Below are 21777 nucleotides of genomic sequence, written 5' to 3' on the forward strand. Positions count from 1 at the left end.
AAATCCTGGGACACACAGAAAGGGAGGTCATGTGAACTACTTTTACATAATTGATATTCTCATGGTATTGGTATTGACTTTAGCTGTCACCTTTTGTTTTAGAAAAATCTACACTCTACTCTTCTAAACCTAACATTGTGATATTCATTGACACAGTCATTTATTAATGAAGAAGTTGGAACAAAATGTGTAAATATGATATGTAAGAGATATGTAAAGAGGTATCTATTCTTACTGACATATTATCTTCTTATCAGACGTAGAATTTCTGAAAGTCTGTCTGTATTAATGCTGTGTGTCTGACCAGTGCTTGCTGATTTATGTCTTGTGACAGATGTGGACAAGAAAAGGTCTGACTTGGAGGGCATCAAAGTTCGAGGCAAGAATTGCCCCAAGCCTGTGGACTCCTGGGTCCAGTGCGGAGTCTCCCAACGCGTCCTCTCAGTCCTGAAAAGGTGACTTCTTGTTCATTCACCATTTCCCCCTGATTTTTGTGATGCTCAACGTCAGAATGATGAGCAATACTGTGCATATATTCTGTAGAATATACGAGACAAGGCATTTCAGTTTCTTATTGCTAAACATCAATAGGATGTAAAGCATTAAGCATGTCGGAAATGATATTCAGTGATCACTGGGATTTTTGTAGGATCTTCACATGACCAGCTTTAGTAGAATTTGTTTGAAAGCACTGTTTCATGATGGTTTTTGCAAATGCAATCAGAAAAGTATATTTAGATTGTTGATGGCTTCCAGGGAAGGAGTGTAAAAAGAATGAAGCAGTGTATTTGAACGGGAGCCTACAATAATAATTACCATTTCGAGTCTAATTTTAAGTGGTCACTGGCATACAGTGTACAGTGCACTCCCGTTATAACGAACACGGTTATAACGAAATTCCGGTTATAACGAAGTAAAAATTTGGGCTGCAATGTCATCCACTCTATGTATTTCTATTGTTTATTTGTTTGGTTATAACGAAATTCCGATATAACGAAAGAAAACTGCCGGTCCCGAGGACTTCGTTATAGCGGGAGTCCACTGTATTAAGTCATCACCTGCGATAATATTTACCATAATATTTACCATGTCGATGATATTTACCACTATGATAATATTTACCATTTTGATAATATTTACCACTATGATAATATTCACCATTTCGAGTCTACTGGTCACTGCCATACAGTGTATCAAGTCATCAAACGGAAAATTTTGCTTGTGCAATATCAAAGAGTAATACATTTGTATTAGGTTTGATGTTTGTGTGTGTGATAGAGAGCAGTGCAGGTGTAATTATGCAGTACTCCAGACGGTATTAAAAAGACAACTGCCAAACTAATCCAAATCAAACTCAAATGTGCACATTCCACGTCTAGGAACAACTACGAGAAGCCAACCCCTATCCAGTGTCAGGCCATCCCTGCCATCATGTCAGGCAGGGATCTCATCGGCATCGCCAAGACTGGCAGCGGCAAGACCATTGCATTTCTACTTCCCATGTTCCGCCATATTATGGACCAGGATCCACTCGAAGCTGAGGATGGCCCTATATGTAAGCACCATTTTTTAAAAGATAGTAGTAGTAGTAGTAGTAGTAGTGATAATACAGCTGTAATGATGATGATACTATTGCTACTACCACCACCATTACTTTTTCTTCTACTACTACTACTACAGAGATGCCAAGTTCAAAAAACTTTTATGAGTGAGATCTTTATGACTCGGCGTCTCGGTGCTCGCGCGCATGCGCACGCGAACGAGGAGGGTGCCCCCCTCCCATGGTAGGGAGCTTTTTTTAAATTATTAGCTCTTAATGATGCGATCTGGTGCATACTTAAAGGACAAGTTCACCTTCATAGACATGTGGGTTGAGTGAATGCAGCAATATTAGTAGAACACATCAGTGAGAGTTTGAGCAAAATCGGACAATCTATTAAAAAGTTATGAATTTTTGAAGTTTCTGCTCAGTCACGACTGGATGAAAAGACTACTATAGCTTGTGATGTCACATGAGTACAACGATATAAAGAAAGAATAAAGAAAATTCAACATATTTCCATTTTTCTCGCATAACAAAAGAACGCTCGACTTCTCTCTTTCAGAAGGCAGGGGGAATAATATTACCCTTAACATATGTCAGTAGCAAGTCGAAGAACTGTGCACTTTATTCAAAAAGTAAAGTTCTGTGAAATTCTCTTTTTATTTTCTTTATATAGTTGTATACGCATGTGACATCATACACTGTAGTAGTCTTCTCTTCCAGCAGTGACTGCGCAGATACTTAAAATATTCGTAACTTTTGAACGGATTGTCCGATTTTTCTCAAACTTTCACTGATGTGCTCTACTAATATTGCTGCATTCTCTCAATCCTTGTGTATATGAAGGTGGACTTGTCCTTTAAGTGACTATTTTTTACTAATTTTGAAAGGCAAAAGGGAAATATACCTTCAATTGCAACTATCACTCTAATCCTTTGAGCTATGCTCCTTATTTTTGGCCCAAATTGCAAACTTCACCAGATGCGTGAGAAAAATGGGTGCCCTGCGTGAGATCGTGAGACAGACCCTAAATGCTTGAGTCTCACGCAGAATGCGTGAGACTTGGTAGCTCTGCTACTACAACTACTTCTACTACTACTATGACTGCGTAGATAACAACCATAATCATGATCGTTATGGTAATCATTATCGAAATTGTAATCATAATTGTAATCATAATCATAATTAATCCTAATCGTGCATCAATACTAGTTTGTCTTGTGTAGCCAAGGGCTGAAGATCTTCAAAGTGTTTACTTCAGGGGGTACCTTTTTCAGTTGGGAGTGCAACATGCTAATTTTCACGTTTGTTTGAGTGTTTGGTCATGGGGATTGTGTATTGACTTCTTGGGACAGTGTGAAGGGCTAACTATTGATTTTTTTAGGGGATTCTACGTTGTGTTTTCATAAGGCTACAATATCAAACTGGAGCCTTATCGTCAAAATCAGGACAGGCTTCGTACACTGATAATTGGTCACAACCAGAAAGACTCAGTTTGAAATAAAAGCATGTGAAGTTTTCCTGTTTCGTCTCTTCATAATATCTGTAAATATATGGTATGATGGTATTTGACATTCTAAGGGGTCTAGGGCAATTACCCCCGGGTAATTGCTCTGATATGATTCTAAAGCCTGCCGATGACAGTGAACACAGGGTAAGAATTTTCTTCCCCTCTCTGTTTCTCCTTACCCCTGCCCAGCCGTCATCATGACCCCCACCCGAGAGCTGGCCATGCAGATCTATAAGGAGTGCAAGAGATTCACAAAGTCCATGGGTCTGAGGGTTGTCTGTGTGTACGGTGGAGCTGGTATCAGTGAGCAGGTCAGTATGGCACTCGCTTCCATCCTCGGTCTTACCATTTCTTTGAAAATGGTATTAACCATAGTGTCATTTACTGTAAAACCAGAAATTCTCTTGTGCATTAAACTTTCGGAAATTTCGCGAGGAGCCACGATTTTCAAAAGTGAAATGCAAGCGAACGTGTTTGTCTGCACAATGCACTGAATGCCAGTGGCAATTTGCAAAAGTTTCATGCCATGAAAAAGGCTGTGGGCTCCAATTCGCGAAAGTTTTGTGCTGCAAAAACAGAAAATTCAGGATGGAGTGTTTAGATGGTGGAGAAAACTTAACCAATATGACTAATTTGAAGAGATGTTGAAAATGTTGATGTGAAAATGTTGATGTTTTACTATTTCTAAGTGAGTCTCAGTCTTTGGAGTAGGAAATCTATTTGTTTTCTTTTTACGATTGTACATGAACAATGTTTTCACAAGCAATGTGGAAATTTATACCTCATAACAATCAGACTAGAGAGTGATGGTAACATAAGTGCAGTGTTTAGTTTTGGATTACAGAAAATTTGGGAAATGTTTCGTGAAGGTGCAATTGTGATTTTTATGTTGTATCTTTCTGCTATGTCTAAAACTCATCCATTCAAGAGAGTGTATAAGTATGTAATCTAGTGAAACTTGTCTACATAGAATACCAGAGGGCAATATAAAAAGTTGTCTCTACAGACAGGTTTATTAGAATGTACAATTTTGTGAAGGGAAACAAATTTAGTGGTCTTTATAAACAGGTAGTCTTGTAGGCAGGTGCTCTCCAGAGCGGTTTTGACTGTATTGTAGCCTTATAAGCCAGGACATTGGCTGCACTACCAATTGAAAAAGTGCATCATGTCTGCTTTTTATGCCTCCGCCAACGAAGTGGCCGGAGGCATTATGTTTTCGGGTCGTCCGTCCGTCCGTCCGTCCGTACGTACGTCCGTACGTACGTCCGTCCCGTTTTGTTTTGTCGATATCTCAAGAACCGTGTGGTGGTTTTACATCAAACTTGGTATGAGGGTATATCCTGGGGGGATAATACTTTGTTTGGATTTTAGGGTCAAAGGTCAAAGGTCACAGATTATTTTGTGGAAAAAAAGGTTGAAAATTCATGTTTTTCTCCATATCTCGCAAATGGTTCAAGGTATCTTCATGGAACTTAGTATATATGCTTGTTCCAATGGGCAGTGATTATCTAGGGAAGTTGGGGGTCATGGTTCAAAGGTCAGGGGGTCACAGGTCAAGGTCAACTCCTTAGAATATCACTGCTTTCCTTATATTTATGCAATGCCTGAAGGTTTTTTTTTTTTTAAACTTGACGTATACATGTATTACCCAATGTATATTCTGTGGGAAGTTTCTTGCCAAAAGGTCAAAGGTCAATAGGTCGAAGGTCAAGTGAAAGTGCTGAATTGCACTTTTTCCTCCATATCTCAAAAGTAACTCAAGGTATCATCATGAAACTTACATATTTATGCATGTTCAACCTAACAGTGATTCTCTTTGGAACTGTGAGGTCAAAGGTCAAAGGCCAGGTTTAGATAATGCTATTTTCCCATTTGATACTGAAATTATACTTTTTCTCAATACCTTGAAAATTACTCAATGCATAAACTTATAAAAGGGTCAAAAGTCAAGTAAAAATCATCAGTTCCCCAAATACCTGCACTCTGACATTTTAATCATTCATCCAATTGAACCTAGTTCTAGGAAAGTGAACATTCAGCACATTTGTGTCAAACCTGTCATTTTAATATTTTGCCAATTGTGTGAAACTGTCATCACACATTGTCAAGACATTGTACTATAGACCTATTAGGAGAACCATGCATTATGGCGGAGGCATATCAGTCGCCGTAGCGATATATCTAGTTATCAAAATGGAATGAGTTGTAAAAAGTCTTTGTCATTTCCCTCCTAAGATTGCTGAGCTGAAGCGAGGGGCAGAAATCATTGTCTGCACACCAGGTCGCATGATCGACATGCTGGGAGCAAATAATGGTAGGTCACAATTCTAAACTTGTGTCAGTAAGTAAAGAAATTGGTTAACATGACTCATGCATTCTCAGTATATTCATGTTGTAATGTCACAATGCAACATGGTTTCCTGTTTCATGGAGATGTCAGGTGCAAGTGTTCTTGGCAAAGTGAAGATCTTAGAATGATACAGCTGCTTCCAAATGGGTTTTTCAATGATATTTGCCAAAGCATATTATGTAAAAGTCTGTTTTCAGCACAGTTGAATGTAAAATTCGAAGTACATCTTTGATAGATTCATGATGTGTTATGGGGCAAATTAATGATGTCAGCCCTGATCATCATAGCAGTTTTGTGGTTATGATGTTGCTGTTGAGAGAGAAAATGCACTGATTATAAGATGATAGGTAGTTATTTTGAGATGGTATAAAGTGTTGTATATTTCTCACTTCACTTCATGGCTGAAGAAAATAGTTTAAAAAGATATGTAGAAAGACAGAAAGGAAAATAGATTACAAAAAAGGCAAAAGAGATGAACTTTCTTTTTAGGAGCTTTAGATAATTGTCACTGGTTCCACATAGTCGATTACTTCATATGTTCTTTAATATGATTATGCCAGTTATCCCCATGATAAAGGGATTGTTATCTGTGGAAATATCAAAGGTAATTGAGTGGAGTTTGTATTAAAATTAGTCTTCACTATTCAAGTAAAGTGATTAAGCATTGTTTGTGCCTTGGAATAGCTAATCTGCTGCCAGTTTGTATACTCTAATAAAATAAATTTTGACTGATTTTTAAAAAAAAAGTACATGAAAACTTAATTTTGTAGCATGCAAGACATGTTGCTATTATTTAAACAGACCTATGTCAGTAGCTTGAAGAGTGCCTGCCAGGATTCTAACAAAAGTATTGGTTTCTTTTCAGCGTTCCCGAAAAACTCTGTTCAGCGAGCCCCGATTTAGAATCTCCGTGAAGAGTTCCGTTTAGTTTATGTTGCAAGAATAATGACCTAGTCACCTTGTGCAGATCTGAATTTTATAATTATGGTACAAGTATGATGCAAATAATGTTTTGTGGCCTCAATGTGAAATCCAAGCAATTCTTCCTTCACAACTCTGCAGAAGATATGATTTCAGATTTTATAGTAAGATGAGAATGCTTCCAAGATAGTGATAGGTTGAAAAATCAAACAGACACTGTCAAATAAATGCTGTAATGATGTTTCTGATACTACCATTTTTAGTTTTATTTCATTTCAGTGTTTAAAATTCAGTGAGCTTTTTCCACTCATAAGATCCTAGCCTAATTTTGACTTATTATGGGAACATTGCCCTGTATGTATCAGGTATCAAGATTACCTCACAGGAATGTCAGGGAGCTTTGTCAGATTAGAAAGAAAATATATATGTATATCCAGAGGTATCATTCACAAGTGTCGGAAATCAGCAAAATTACTCCTGTGATTAGCAATCACTTTTACCCTAGGACTAGGCAAAATGTTCACAGCTAGGAATGTGTACTATTACACTTTCTAACAACACCTTTCAGTTATGAAAGTAGTTGTCTTTGTAGATAATTAGTGTATCATTGTGAGTTAAGACAGTAATATCATTATGAATGTAGGTTAACATGTTCATGACTTGTGAGGGAGCTAGTAATCAAAAGAAACAAGAATGTGGATAACAGCGTAGTTTTCCCTACTTTGTGGTTTGGGGATTCCCCACCCACTGTACACTAGTTATCCACACATGCCGTTGTAATGTTTCTCTTGCGTTTCCCTCCCTGAAATCTAGGTAAAGGTGATGCAGAGGTCGTAAAGTGCAAAGGTCAAATGCCAAAGGGCACTATGACACAGTGGAACTGCCGTCGTTGGAGTCGTTTGGTTATGTGACCATACGCTGGAGCTCAGCAAGGCTATTTAATGATTATTTAGAAGTATGCCTGAGGAATGTGAAGAGAATTGTCTCATAGATTGTTATGCCAAATGTGAAGTGAATTCTATGCTCTTTTGTGTAGAGCCGAGGACTGACTTTACTCTTAATGGATGTGTGCAGTTGTAGATTGTTGAGATGTGCAGAGAAAGATTGCCATCAGTTTGAAATGTCATGGTAATTTTCACAATGAAATATTTTGTCCCAGATCTATGTGCTGAAATATTGACATTTTATGACCAGAAAGAGCAATTTACACTGCAAGAAGCTCAGCAGACATTTGTCTGATCTGAAATGAAACCAGCTGGTTCAAGCTTACATCATAGAAACAAAAAACCTGTATCCTTTCGTAACTCCAGCTAGAAGATACCAATATGTTTGTAGTAGAGAAAAGAAATTCAAACTCTTGTCTTACTTGTATCCATCTAATCACATTCTCTGTTCTATCACTTTATCGCGAAACCTGTTCAAAAAATCTTGCAGGTCGTGTCACAAATCTGCGTCGCTGTACCTACATTGTACTGGATGAGGCAGACAGGATGTTCGACATGGGCTTTGAGCCCCAGGTAAATTGAATTCTGGTTAAGCACTAAGTATCATATTTCATTACCTAAAGAAAAACAAGACTTTTCCCCCCTGAAATGTTGATGTGAGATGAAAAAGCTGTCACCCTTGACTTCAGTCCCCCCCCCCCCCCCCAAAAAAAAAAGCCCCCCTGCCACAATGAGAATTGAGATTGGAGGACTTTGGCAGAAGCTGCCCATATTTCTTGGTAAAACTTTGTGCTTTGTCTCTCATTGTAGAAACCCAAATTTGCATTCTGCGTGGATTACTCATGTTAGAAGCCATACTTTGACATGTTTTTATCTATATTCTTGTGTTCATTTCAATATGGTATATTTTCCTGTAATCAGCATGAAGTTGTCTGAATGTATGATGCAGTGAGGATAAGAGATTAATGTTGTATCACTGATGTCAGATAAGATGATTTTAAGTTTTCAAAGAAAGTGAAGAAAACTGGTGGTACATTTCATAGTCTCATCACCAAACCATTTAGTAGTTCTATCTCTAAGTGAAAACTGCTATATTCATGCCAATGACTGCATAGAGGCAAATGAAATCTTCAATAAACCGTGCAAGAGTGCCAAATGTTAATGGTATGTGGAAAGATGAAACTATTTACTCTAAAATCTTTGTCCATGGCATTTCACTGCATGATACCGCTAACTTTTAAAAAGTCACCTAAATTCTGTCTTATCATCATGACATGACATGTATGCCGAGGTAGCTAAGACCTTCAGTGAAAGTATGGCTGATCTTGACAAAAGTATCTTTCGTAAAGATTATGTTGGAGGATACTTATTACTATTGTCTTTCCATTGTTCAGGTGATGAAGATTGTGGACAACATCCGCCCAGACAGACAGACTGTTCTGTTCTCGGCCACCTTCCCCAGACAGATGGAGGCCCTGGCCAGGAAAATTTTGACCAAACCAATAGAGGTCCAAGTTGGTGGCAGGAGCGTAGTGTGCTCGGATGTCACACAGCATGCTGTGAGTGTGCATGATCATTTATTTTGATGTGTTCAGCTTATGTGGGGACTTTGGTTACCTCATTGGCATCTTACCGTCTTTAGAAGGAAATGCCATCTTCACCACATTTTCATAGCAGTTCCTGTTGACTCCTCAAAGCCACCTGTGTATTTTTTTTTCTGCTTTAAATCACCAAATCACGTCACTGATATTAAAACCTCAAAATCATAGTGGTCTGAGTAGAGTGAAAGCTCAACTCCATAATGTGAGATTATTAGCGTTCAGGATCTATGCCCAGAAACATTTCATGGAATTAATTATAACCATTATTTCACAATCTGTGACAAAGATGGTGCAGTTCAGTCTTGTGTCTATCTGTTTATGTCCTAGGCTTTGTATTAGAGTATGCTTGAATCAAAGGCACCATGCTTTCATGTCAGATGTATCCAAGGGCAACAGTCGAACATTCATGTTGCCAAGAACGAAGTGACTGAAGCTTTACTCTTCATGTTTAGGGATTGTCCAAAGAATGTTGAGCTGTCGTGGTAAACCTGTCATATTCTACACACAGAATATGTCTCTGTATTATCATAAAATGTATCTCTGTATTATCATCATGGCTCTCCACACACCTTGACTCCAAAGTTTCATTCCTATGTCTCTCGTCACACTCCAATTCATATGCTGTCCAGATGCAAATCTGGCTGTTGACCTTTTTCCACAACGTGCCGGCCCGCTAGACGGACCAAATCAAAAGTGACTTGGGTGTTTCCCTGAAAAAGGCTGAACAATCACGCCCAAGGAAGACCAGCATGGAGAAGGATAACTTGTTGGAGATCAAAGGGACACACTGTCCTATGCAAATACGTCAAGTCAAGAGCACTCACCTTGTTATTTTGTCTCTTGTCTTGTCATTCCCACTCTCTAAACACTGAATACTGTAAAACCACAAATATTTGTGGCATGAAATTTTCGCGAATTGGAGTGTACAATTTTTTTCTTGACATTAAGTTTTCGCAAATTGCCACTGGCCTTCAATGCAATAGTGTAGACAAAAACTTATGCATGCATTTTAAATTTGCGAATCTTGGCTCCTTACGAAACTCACAAAAATTTCTAGTTTTACAGTTCATACAAGGTCAAATTATATGAGAAGAGAGCATCTCATGATATTGTGGGCACTCGTAAATATATGTGAAACCAACAAAAAGTCTCCAGACGTGGATTTTTAGTTACAAGCAGATTCTAAAAGAGCAGACTTTAAGCTTTGAAATGATGTATAACTCATTTCAAATAGACTCTGTTAACCTGTCTAAATATTGGAAAGAAAGCACATACTCCAGAAAAGTGTGAACTGAGAAAAGAGGCTCTGAAGTACAGTGTCTATTCAAGTGCTTAATCTTTACCAAGCTGTGCTAGCTGTGCAATGAATGGGACAAAAACAGGATGTAAACCACTTGAGCAACAACAATGGTGGGATAATCAGATTAGGTTGAAATTGAGCTTGCTCTATTAACACATTCTGTCCATGATAAATGCCACCTTTCAAAGCAGTAGCATCATCCTTTCTAAAGGTATTAGAGTTGAAAGTGAAGAGTGTGTACAGGGTTTTTAAGAAATAAAAAGGGGACTCTATAAGACACACCTAATCATACTATTCTCCAAAAAAAAGTTTTGAAGAAAAACTGCTAAAAGCACAATTTCCTGTTTGCCTTATGATCCCAAACTTTAGCATAATGTAGAAGACTTGCTCTTCAAGAAAATGTGAAAAACTCAAGATTGGCTAAGTTGATGCATTTCACCTATTTTCAGTCCTCACACAAAATCAGTGCATGTGACTTTTTGTTGGTTTTGTGATGCATGGTCACATATGATCCAATAATGAGATTGTGCATCTCATACCTCTCCTGACCATGACTCCACAATGCAAGTGGCACAGAAACGTAGACCTGTGTTCCTTTTCTCTGCAGATGATCCTGGAAGAGGACCAGAAGTTCCTGAAGCTCCTGGAGCTCCTGGGCTACTACCACGACAAGGGTCAAGTCCTAGTCTTTGTGGAGAAGCAGGAGTCTGCTGACCTCCTACTGAAGGATCTGATGAAGGCCTCTTACCCCTGCCTGGCCCTCCATGGGGGCATCGACCAGTATGATCGGGACTCCATCATACAGGTTAGTTTAGCCCTCTGGGAGCTTCATGGCCCGTAGTAACAGCACTGAAGTGATGTTGAAGGAGAGTTAAATGCCATCTTATATGCCATCTTACATGAACATTATTCACTATCATCTCCCACCCTTAGAAAGGAGCCAAATATGAAAGTAATGCCATTTTACCGACAAACAATTTGTGTTTTGTTTTTTGTCCATGTTAGCCTGTAATTGATGGCACATTACATTCACTTGTTATTTGTGTGTAATGACTTATTCTTTTTATTGAAAAGGTTACTTGGCACTTGGGCATTTGTAGATTAGCCATGACCCTTACAAAGAGCAGAGTGACTTCCATCCATGTGACAGGATTTAGCCAGTCAGTGATCCATAGTGGACAAATTCATGTCCCTCTATTCTTTTTAAGTTTCATTACTCCTCACAGCTGTGTGATTCTAGGTTGTTTTCTATATTTCAATACATAACTTCATTACACACCTCTTCAGTACACATGCTTATTTCAAATGGACAAGATAAGGAATCTATATCTTTGAGATATTGCTAACAATTCCTTTGATATCATTCTCATCACCGTAGCTAGTTTGTTGTCTTCTCATGTTTGTTTGTCCGCCTTTTCCTCAGGATTTCAAAGCGGCCAATGTGAAGGTCCTTGTTGCCACCTCCGTGGCGGCCAGAGGCTTGGACGTGAAGCAGCTCATCCTGGTGGTCAACTACGACTGCCCCAATCACTACGAGGACTATGTCCACCGAGTCGGGTAGGTGACCCCCCCCCCCCCCCCCCCCCCCCCCCCAACCCATCAGAAGAGATGGATGGGGGTAACCATGGAGATGTGAGCTGTTTTGTCAGCTTGTGAAGTCACAGTTTTCAAACCATGTGTTAAAGGATGGTACAGTTTTGGTTTAGATGGGGCTGCAGGTTTCCAACTTTTTGTGTGTGTTTTTGTGAGATAATGAGAAACTTCTTATGAAATATGAAAGAGCATATAATTCTAAGAGGTATTCAAAGTTTATTTGGTGAAAATTAGTTTTGAAATGGCTGAGATACCCAAAATCAAGTAATTCCGATAAAAGGTGGGACCCACCTTATATTAGGATTGCTTCACTTTACTCAGTAATATCAAAACCGATTTCCATCAAATATAATTTGAATTCCTCATAGAATTGTATACTCTTTAACATTTTATAAAGTGGTTTCTAAGTATCTCACAAAAAATTACCAGCTGAATCCTCATCTCAACCAATACTATACCATCCCTGTACGTTCGTGGTTTGCACACATGCTCTAGGGCAGCCAGTGACCTAAAGGGGTAAGTCCTGGCCACAATATTACCTTCCTTGAAAAAAGCATTGCTGCTTTGCAAATTTCCTTTAAGAATGAAATGCCATCCATAAAATTTGCCATGAAATTGTAACCTACACTTTGCAGTTCTTCTGAGGATAATTCCACAACTCTTATTCTAGTACCACTCTGGTTGCATAGAGAGTGACATCTGGTTGCCCAGTTGCATGCATATGTTGAAATGATGTTGTACCATACTGAAATTTTGGTGTTTTTCCAATATTTTCCTCCCTCACCTCTCTCATCCAACTTAGGAACAGGTTATACCTTGTAATTAATGCGTAAATCAAAATGTATTCATGAACCTTGATTGAGAATGTGAATTTATGTAGATGACTAACAATAACGGAGACTAACAAGTTGCAACTGTCTGCTAAGCTTTTACTTTGTTCTACAGAGAATCTAATTAGGATTGTTCATCCATCCAGTATGATATTCCTATTACATTGCGAAGTCCTTAGGAGATTTCATTTTTTATTTCAAATTTTGGTTAAAACCGAACATTACAGCATTTAAGATACATGATGATTTAAGGACCTGAATTTTTAGTTACACTGTAAGGAGAATTTTATTATAACCGTGTTCCTTATAACCTGGAGTACACTGAAACTTAACAGACATTGTGACATTGCGACGTTGCCACAGTTTCTAATTGTATTGACCATGTATTAATTTATCTGAATGATTCTATGTGCAAACATTTACCCTGTCAGACGAACGGGCCGAGCGGGCAATAAAGGTTTCTCTTACACATTTCTGACTCCGGACCAAGCCAAGTATGCTGGTGACATCATTAAGGCCTTTGAGCTGAGTGAGAGTAAGGTTCCTGATGAGCTAACCCAGATGTGGAGCTTCTACTGCAACCAGCAGAAAGCCGTAAGTACCATTTGATGAAATCTTGGTGAGATGAATAGCGGCAATATAAGAAGCAAAATCTTACTGCCATCTCAATATCAACAACAATAAAGTTTTATTATTATTTGACTCAATTTCTTGATGGATCCTCTCTCAGAAGAGCTTAGTCCAGGAGTGTATTGCCAAATTGATTGAGTCTAGACTGAGAGTAAAGAGGATTCACAAGGTTTTTGTGTGTACGCTGGTAAATAGATTTATGGAAATAGGATACAGACATGTCAAGATGATTTAACTAATATCATTGTGAATAGCATTCTGTGTGTGTGTGTGTGTGTGTGTGTGTGTGTGTGTGTGGTAGAAGATCATGGTATTTCAGAAAAATTGTTTGAATCGCATTATTGCATTTTATCAGTTCGATAACTATAATGATAGGAATGTTGTGCATGTGGTGAATCGACACCCCTTAAAAACAGACAAGCAAACAAACAAACAAAAGACAGGAGCAAACAGACCAACAGAATCACATCTCCCAATTTTGCCCTCTATTACGCTACCCCTCTGCTACATCAAAACAGATGACACTGTAGCATCATTTCAACTTTAATAGTATTTCAAGTGGGTTGTTCATGCTGTATGGTAATCCAACAATGTTGGACCTACACAAAGCATGGATATTTTGGTACACTGTGTCTCAGAAAAGAAAAAGTGTAAAATCTATAATGTGCATTGTATCTGTCTTTCACTTTCTAACTTACCAATTGCTTGAATTAGTGAAGTCTTCTTTGTGGAAACTGATCTCAAATGATTCTCTCTTTATGACGTGCAGGAAGGAAAGGAGGTGATACGGAACAGCGGCTTCGGCGGTAAGGGCTTCAAGTTCGACGACACGGAACGGGAGCTGGCCAACGAGAAGAAGAAACTGCAGAAGGCTGCCCTCGGTCTGCAGGACTCGGATGACGAAGATGCCGGCATGGATGTAAGCTCATATCTTATACTATTCACATCATGTGAATCTTTGACATTGGGAAGTATCATGGATGTTGTGATGATGACATTGCCTGTGTGAATTTTCTCTTTTGTGTGTGTGTGTGGGGGGGGGGGGGGGGGGGGGGCAGAGACTCCAATCCCAAGTAGCTCTTAAAGGGAGATTCTCTAGCCTGGACCCCCCAGCAATCTCGACACTAATTGCACAAACGTGCGCAAATCGTTATGTGCACGTAGCTTACTGCATGAGCGCTAAGTGCCGACGTCTTTTGCGGTTGGAGTCCAGCTTTAGGACTGGTGCTATCTTAGCCTTATATTTGAACATATATGGCAAAACTAAACTGGGTGGTAGAAAGCAATTCTTAAGCAGGAGAATATACATCTTAAGTGGGAGACACACAGTGGGGGAGAAATTCAAATTCAAGAAGGAGAGCGAGAGATTTTGCAAAAATAGCCCCAAAGCAGGAGGTCTCCAGCCAAGAGTGGGACAGATGGAGTCTCTGAAAGACCTTTTTGACTAAACTCAAACTACCCTGACACTACAAGACACGCTGTTGATATAGTGCAATTATTTATTCAGTTGTATGATACGTGTATGCAGTTTCAATTACAACAAGAAACCAATTACTTCATCAAACAAACAGCTGGATACACACTAATACTTAAAAATCCTCTCTACATTCAGATTGATGAAAAGATCGAGACAATGTTTGCGTCCAAGCGGCGGGTGAAGGATGTGACTGCAGACGAGATGCCGGTCATCCAGCAGCCCCAGGCCAACCCCAGCCTTCCCCAGCAGCCAGGCGGAGCTGGTGCCACAGGACCGGGCGGGGCACCGGCCGGGGCCAACCAGGCCATGCTCAACCTGGCCCGCCAGATGGCTGCCAAGATCAACAAGAACCTGGAGAGCGAGCGTCAAGTGGATATGTTGCAGCAGGCCACCCAGGCCGTCATGAAGGGCGCCACCTTGGGCCAGCCGGCAGTCTCTGTGAGTACCCTGTAGTGACTACTGATAAACCAGAATTATTCACAGCATGGTGAATTGGAGCTGACACTCTTTTTTTGCAGCTGAAACTTTTATTTCAGATCGTGATCCGTGAAAAAAAAAAAAAAACGATCGTGACCGTGAAAAAATTACAAGTGTACTTCATGTGCCAGTAATACAGGAATTTGTTGAACACACACTGCTGGTTGATAAAAAACACACATCAAAACTGAATGCACTGTACAGCATTGTACACAAAAACTTTCACATGCATTTTGCTTTTTCGAATCTTAGCTCCTCATGAATTTTGCAAAAATTTCATGTGCGTGAAAATTTGTGGTGTTACAGTACTTATTTGCACCGTGTTATGCCCATGCCGCTTGTAGAGGTAGTGACTAATGGTGTCATTTTATTTGTTGTTACAGTACTTCTTCTTGTAGGATCAAGTAAACCTGTCAGCATTTTGTTTGATAATGTTGCTGGGTAGTCTTATTCTATTTTATTCCTAGAGTGGACTTACTTTTGCATGATTGTTTAGGCGCAGAATGGCTCTGGCTAAAAAGCAAGATTTAGTGAGATACTTTTTGGCATTGGCGGTGCAAATTTCCCTAACATTAGGTTTTTCTTGCACATCTTTCAGTTTAACAAGTTTTATCTTTTATTCAAGTCATCAAACAAGAGATGAGAAATTCCCTCCCTAGGTGAGTGTACGTTCATCTCATTTGGTACCCTGTGGAAAATTGCTTTTGACAAACACCCTGATATTTCAATATGCAATGATGAGCTGATGCAGTGAGAAAAAAAATATCAGCTTGAATGAAGAAGCCAAAAAGGAATTATCAGTAATTTTGGTCTCTCATTTAGTGTTTTATGAATGTACAGCCCAATTTCTGACATAATATTGCTCAAGAGCGAAAAAGTCAAATTATGATTGGATTTCAGAGAGAAAAATCTTCCTTTTTTTTTTTTTAATTACTATCTGCTGTCTGCTTTATTTTACTATGGTTCTATTTTGATTGATCCTTTTGCTGTGAGCAGGCGTTCACCAGAGCTGAGCAGCTGGCCGGCAAGTTGAACGCCAAGCTGAACTACATCCCGAAGACCAATGAGGAGGAGAAGGAGGAGGAGCAACCCAAGGCCACCTTCCGCAAATATGAGGAGGAGTTGGAGATCAATGACTTCCCACAGACAGCCAGATGGAAAGTCACGTCAAAGGTAGTGTATGGGACTACACTGACTCTTTAAATGAAGATACAAGATATGAATGGAGTAGACTGTAGAGAGTATTTCAAAGGTTTTGATGTGAGCAAAATCAAATCTTTGAACATTGCAGGTGTCCATGCATCAACCTAACCCTATCCTAACATGTATCATCTCCATTTTGGACTCAACATCTTGAGGAGATACATAAGTGTCAGTGCTTCTCCTCAACAGTTCACAGAAGGGATCCTTTATTTAAACAGTCTTTGAACCATAAGTCAGAAGGGAAAGGTCAAAAGTTTGTTTGCCATCTCAAGGTCAATCACCATATTTTGCCTTGCAATATCAGCTCTGAAGTGCTTGCTGATGTTATGTGCTTTTCCCTTTCAACAAATGTCATGTGTAATACAGTGAAGTGTACATGAGAAAGTAACATAGAGGGTGACATAAGTCTGCATTATCCATCCATCCATCTATCCATCTATCTATCTATCTATCTGTCTATCTATCTATTAATACAGTGTATTATACATTAGAAATTATCAAAGAGGGTAGCTTAAAGGGGATGGCTAGTAACCGATCAGTGGGAATGCTGAGGGATGATTGTTCCAATCCTTGTGGGATTCATTTAAGAGTACATTATATATCTACTGTTGTGTGAAAATTATTTGCTTCAGAACGGTCTCACATTCAAGTAATGTGCAGATTAATGCCCCGTCACTGACCAGGGACGCTTACCTGGAAACATTAAACTGCACATTACTTGAATATGAGACCATTCTGAAGCAAAAAATTTTCACACAATAAGAGATATATAATGTACTCTTAAGTGAATCCCACAAGGATTGGAACAATCATCCCTCAGCATTCCCACTGATTCCCACTGATCAGTTACTAGCCATCCCCTTTAATTCTGCATTATCCATCCATCTATCTATCTATCTATCTATCTATATATCTATCTCTCTAATTACCTATCTATCTATCTATCTATCTATCTATCTCATTGTTTCTGATGCTGTCCTTAATTTTCTTTCTGTCTTCATTTATTACTACTTTTTTGTCTCTCTCACACATTCTCACTCTTCTTGGCACTTTCCTTCGTAAACATTCTCACCCATTGTTTTTCTCTGCTCCTTTGTGTATTCTCTTCATGTCTGACATCCTCCTTTTTGTGTGTTGATGGAAAACCCTCAGGAGAACCTGGCACAGATCCAAGACTACAGTGAGGCCGGTATCACCATCAGGGGGACCTACTTCCCCCCTGGTAAGGAGCCCAAGGAAGGAGAGAGGAAACTCTACCTGGCCATTGAAAGTGAGTTTGATGTCACTTTTACCTGTCTCTATATCTCTCTCCTATTTAGTTAGATTTGACTTCTTTTTATGACATGACATTGTGGGATGTGCACATTAAAGGCATAATTTACCATTTGCAGATGAAACAAAAACCCAGCATTAGTGCTTTAAAATAGTTCTAAAATGTGAGTTAGGGATAAAAACAACCACTGTAAAAATTTGAATCGGTAAAATCGATTGTTATTGTTAAATATACAAAATATACAAAATATACAAAATGTGAACAATAGTCATGATAAAAATGCTTCCAGACTAAAACATCTACCGTTACGGTTTATTGAGAAAAATACAAATATCTCCTTATATTTTAGGCTTTATTGCGAAAATGTTATATGATGGGATGTTTTATAATACAACAGACCTACACATATGCATCAAATGTCATATCTTGAACATTTTTTAAATCACTGTTCCCAAAGGTAAACAGGACCTTTAACACTTCTCTTTTGTATTTTTAATGATTGCCTGTTATGATTTCATTGTGCATCTTAAGTCTTGTGCCAACTGTTCAAGTTAGGGAACATTTCAATGTGGAATGAAAGACAGTTTATAAGAGAATGGTTGAGTTTCATTGAAAAATGCAACTGATGGGTGGTACTGGAGCTAAATGCAACTTGAATGTTGACAATCCTAAACTGAGCAGTATCAAAATAGTTTTGAAGCTGTCGGTTTGCTTTAAGTTGCAACTGTCATGGTTCCCCTGAGAGTCGCCTTTCCATTTTGAGTTTAGATTGTCTGTGTTTGTCTTTACGCAATGTGTGTTTTGTAATTCTTAGATACTGTAAACGTGGAAATTTTCGCGGTGTTGAAATTTTCGCGCATTTCGCGCAACCAGAAACTAGCGCAAAAATAAAAGCACGCGAATATTTTTGCTTGCCATATATTCCTGTGCGTGATGTCTTGATTCCGCGGAATTAGAAACACGCAAAACTCTTCTGACCCGGCCAACCGCGAAAAATTAGTCGTGCGAAAATATCCACTTTTACAGTAGTTGTAATGATGGCAAACCATTTCACCTTTTAGTATGCATAGCATCATACCATCTCTATGCATGTTTCTTTTAAACCAGAAAACGTGGAAAGCAAAGTACATCATATGAATGAGGGTTGATAGCAGGAAATGATTAAGCATTTCAAGCATTCACAAATAGATTAATCTCTAAAATAAGTGGTCAGATTACCAGCTTTCTGTAGGCTATTGGGAAGAGAATTCCACAGACCTGTTGAAGTAGAAGATTTAACATCCACTCGACCTGACAAATTCTTTGAGTAAGACCTGCAGTACCTACGTGATGAATAATGGTGCATTTCCTGTTGAAGGTAGACAAATGCCACGTGGCTTGTATCATACCTGAAGATGTTTAAGTGTTAAACAAAATTTCTTATGTAAACTCACCCTTGATATAGGTGTCAGTGAGAGAGCTGTGTCTAAGGCCAAGGTGGAGATCACAAGACTGATCAAGGAAGAACTGATCAGACTGGTAAGTATTCACCACTCTTTCGTCACACTGTCACTAGGTACCTGTTATTCAAACTGAAAAATACATACCGTACAAATTCAGACCAGGTTGTGCTTTAAACCACAGGGCAAACATTTCTCTTACTCAAATGATTTTGTTTGTCCATTAGAAGAAAAGAGACTGATAAGTGTTATTTGTATTTCAAGTTTGGTGCAATGGTTAGTTGATGATTGTAATTGTACTCTATCACAGGAAATTTTCTCATGGTCATCTAATGAATACCCTATCTGTGGAATTATTCAAGAGTGTGAGAGTGATGAAGGAAATTCCATCCAACTGTGTTCTGATAGAAATAGGTGCACATGTACTCCTGAACATTCCTACTAGAGATACTTGCTGTATGTGCGAATAGGCATTCAAAGTCATATCATACAGTGCCCTTTGAAACCAAGAAAATTATGTTTGAAGAATTGTGTTATAACTTTGGTCTGATTGACACTTAACTACCCATGTGCATAGTGTCATTAAGAGGTGGTTTGTTATGAGTGGTCACCCTATGGTATAGTAGATGAGCCTCTGGACGTTCAGACAGAAAGTCCTGAGTTTAAATCCCACCTGGTGCTGTAAATCTCTCGGCTTGTATAAGGCGTCTTACATGCAATATCAGTTTTGAACTAAGAGTAAAAATGGGTACCTGGCAATGCTGAGTTAATAGTAACCATTGAAACTATAACTTATTACCCCACATTTTACAGAAAACCCCATCCGATTTGCTTCAGTCGTCAAAGAAAAATGAGGATTTTGGGGGAACATGTCAGGAATCCCTTCCCTCCAAGTTTTGTCCGTTGTGTTCACACATTATGCAGTTCCAAGAGCATCCAAGTGCTAAACTTGGAAGAAACAGACCCATGACATGTTTATAACAATCCACATTTCTCTGTGACCACATAACCAAATTGAATGGAGTTTTCTGCAAAATATAGCTAAGATGTTATATTTTATGGCCCTGAAATAGCATTCAGACATTTTAATCATATTGAAAGTTATCAATGTGAAAATCCAATCGTAATTTTTTTGGGGGACATACTGTACCTGTGTCCATTCTTGCTACAGCGTGTAACTCCAAGTCTCTCCCCCATTGTTCTTTCTTCCAGCAAAACTCCTACCAACCCACCAACAAAGGCAGATACAAGGTGCTCTGAATTTCCTGCCAGACGAGTGACGCATTGTGGATGCTAATTGCTTATTCCAGCCATTTATTCTTCTGGATTGCCATAACGTATGGATGTGTTTTTATAGACTGCATCATATGAGGCCCTCCTTTCTGATGACACGCAAAGACACTCATAGTTGTACCTGACTCAGTAAAACCCTTTATTGAGGTAGGAAAACTGGCCCAAAAATGAAAGGTGTTATACACAGATTTAGCACATTTTAGTACCTCAAATTCAACCTGTCAAGACTTGCAGCAACTTTCTGTGCCAGAGAGACTTGATATTTAAGTTATTTTCATCAATTTTAAGTTTGACACCAGAGAGGTATTTGTTTTAAAATTCTTTCGACATCAAGGAGTCACATTTCTTGGCACTTTTACTCTGTTAATCATGCCATTCTCTCTGCTCAAATGTTTTCTCTTCGTGAAAGTCAACATGGAGGGATTTGGGTTGATTTGTGCCAAAATCCTGTTGCATCTTTAAGCCCTCTTGGGCAGTGAGGTTTAGCATGATGTACAATTTCCAGTTATTTAACTTTGCTTAAGCTCTGCATTTGCAAGCTTGTCATTGAAGAGATCCCTGATTCCTATCCTAAGGAGAATGCAGTATAAACATGTACAGTGTCAAGCTCACTGTTCCACCACCGTCTTAGATGTGTATTGTCAAGTCAGGTGATATATTCAAAACTTCTTGGTCACATGATTCACTCTCAAGTGAAGAAACTTGACAACAAAATAAGATATGGTTTCTGCAACATACTGTATAAGCTGTTATTTTCGAGTATAGATATTTTAGTGAATGATCACTGACAATTTTGCAAGATGTTTTCGCGAATGAGGAGATCATAGACATTTTCGCGAGATGTTGTTTTCGCGAATGGACACCAATGCTGACATAACTGCACTATTACCCTAGCGCATGGCGATATTGTTGCGTGTTGTTAAATTTGCAGTCCATCACTGATTCACGAAATTCGTGAAAATTAAACCCTCGCAAAAATAACAGCCTATACAATAATACATTTTACACATATTCTGTTATACCGTGTGTTCACTGTGTCTAGCTCTTATTTTTACAACATGATTATGCAGAAAGTCATGTTACATTTCCCAATACTCTCCTCATTGACATCAATTTTCAAGTGTTTGAAAGTGTTATTTCAGTGAAGTCCTACAAGTGTATAGCCATCAGTGTCAAGGCTAGTCAGATATAAGGGAAAGTTTCACTCCTTCTAGTGGCTGTTTTGTGGAGTATCATCTGAATATCCACACTATCACTGGGGTGACATTTTGTTTCACGTTCTCTTTGTGTGACGTCAGAAGTTGTCCTGAAATTTGAATGATTAAATGTGAAGTTATTTATCTCAACTCCGCTCCCCCCAAACCACCAACAACATTTGGACCTGGACTTCAAG

General features: G+C 38.8%; 1 protein-coding gene across 1 annotated transcript in view; it reads left to right on the plus strand.

Moving 5' to 3' along the window:
- LOC139727115 (probable ATP-dependent RNA helicase DDX46) overlaps positions 1–20997 on the plus strand; it is a 39871-nt gene extending 18874 nt beyond the window's left edge. The window contains exons 9-23 of the mRNA XM_071638093.1: positions 335–455; positions 1380–1555; positions 3243–3364; positions 5289–5367; positions 7759–7841; positions 8663–8827; positions 10777–10974; positions 11593–11726; positions 13024–13186; positions 13992–14141; positions 14835–15137; positions 16173–16349; positions 17532–17649; positions 19097–19170; positions 20304–20997. Of these exons, the coding sequence (XP_071494194.1) occupies positions 335–455; positions 1380–1555; positions 3243–3364; positions 5289–5367; positions 7759–7841; positions 8663–8827; positions 10777–10974; positions 11593–11726; positions 13024–13186; positions 13992–14141; positions 14835–15137; positions 16173–16349; positions 17532–17649; positions 19097–19170; positions 20304–20351 (2111 nt within the window). The 3' untranslated portion in view covers positions 20352–20997. The remainder of the gene's footprint in view (positions 1–334; positions 456–1379; positions 1556–3242; positions 3365–5288; positions 5368–7758; positions 7842–8662; positions 8828–10776; positions 10975–11592; positions 11727–13023; positions 13187–13991; positions 14142–14834; positions 15138–16172; positions 16350–17531; positions 17650–19096; positions 19171–20303) is intronic.
- The last annotated feature ends 780 nt before the right edge of the window (positions 20998–21777 follow it).

Source organism: Diadema antillarum, unplaced genomic scaffold (assembly GCF_040938485.1).
Source record: "Diadema antillarum isolate AM-2024a unplaced genomic scaffold, OU_Dant_1.0 seq00000119_RagTag, whole genome shotgun sequence".
In the NCBI taxonomy this organism is placed as follows: domain Eukaryota; kingdom Metazoa; phylum Echinodermata; class Echinoidea; order Diadematoida; family Diadematidae; genus Diadema; species Diadema antillarum.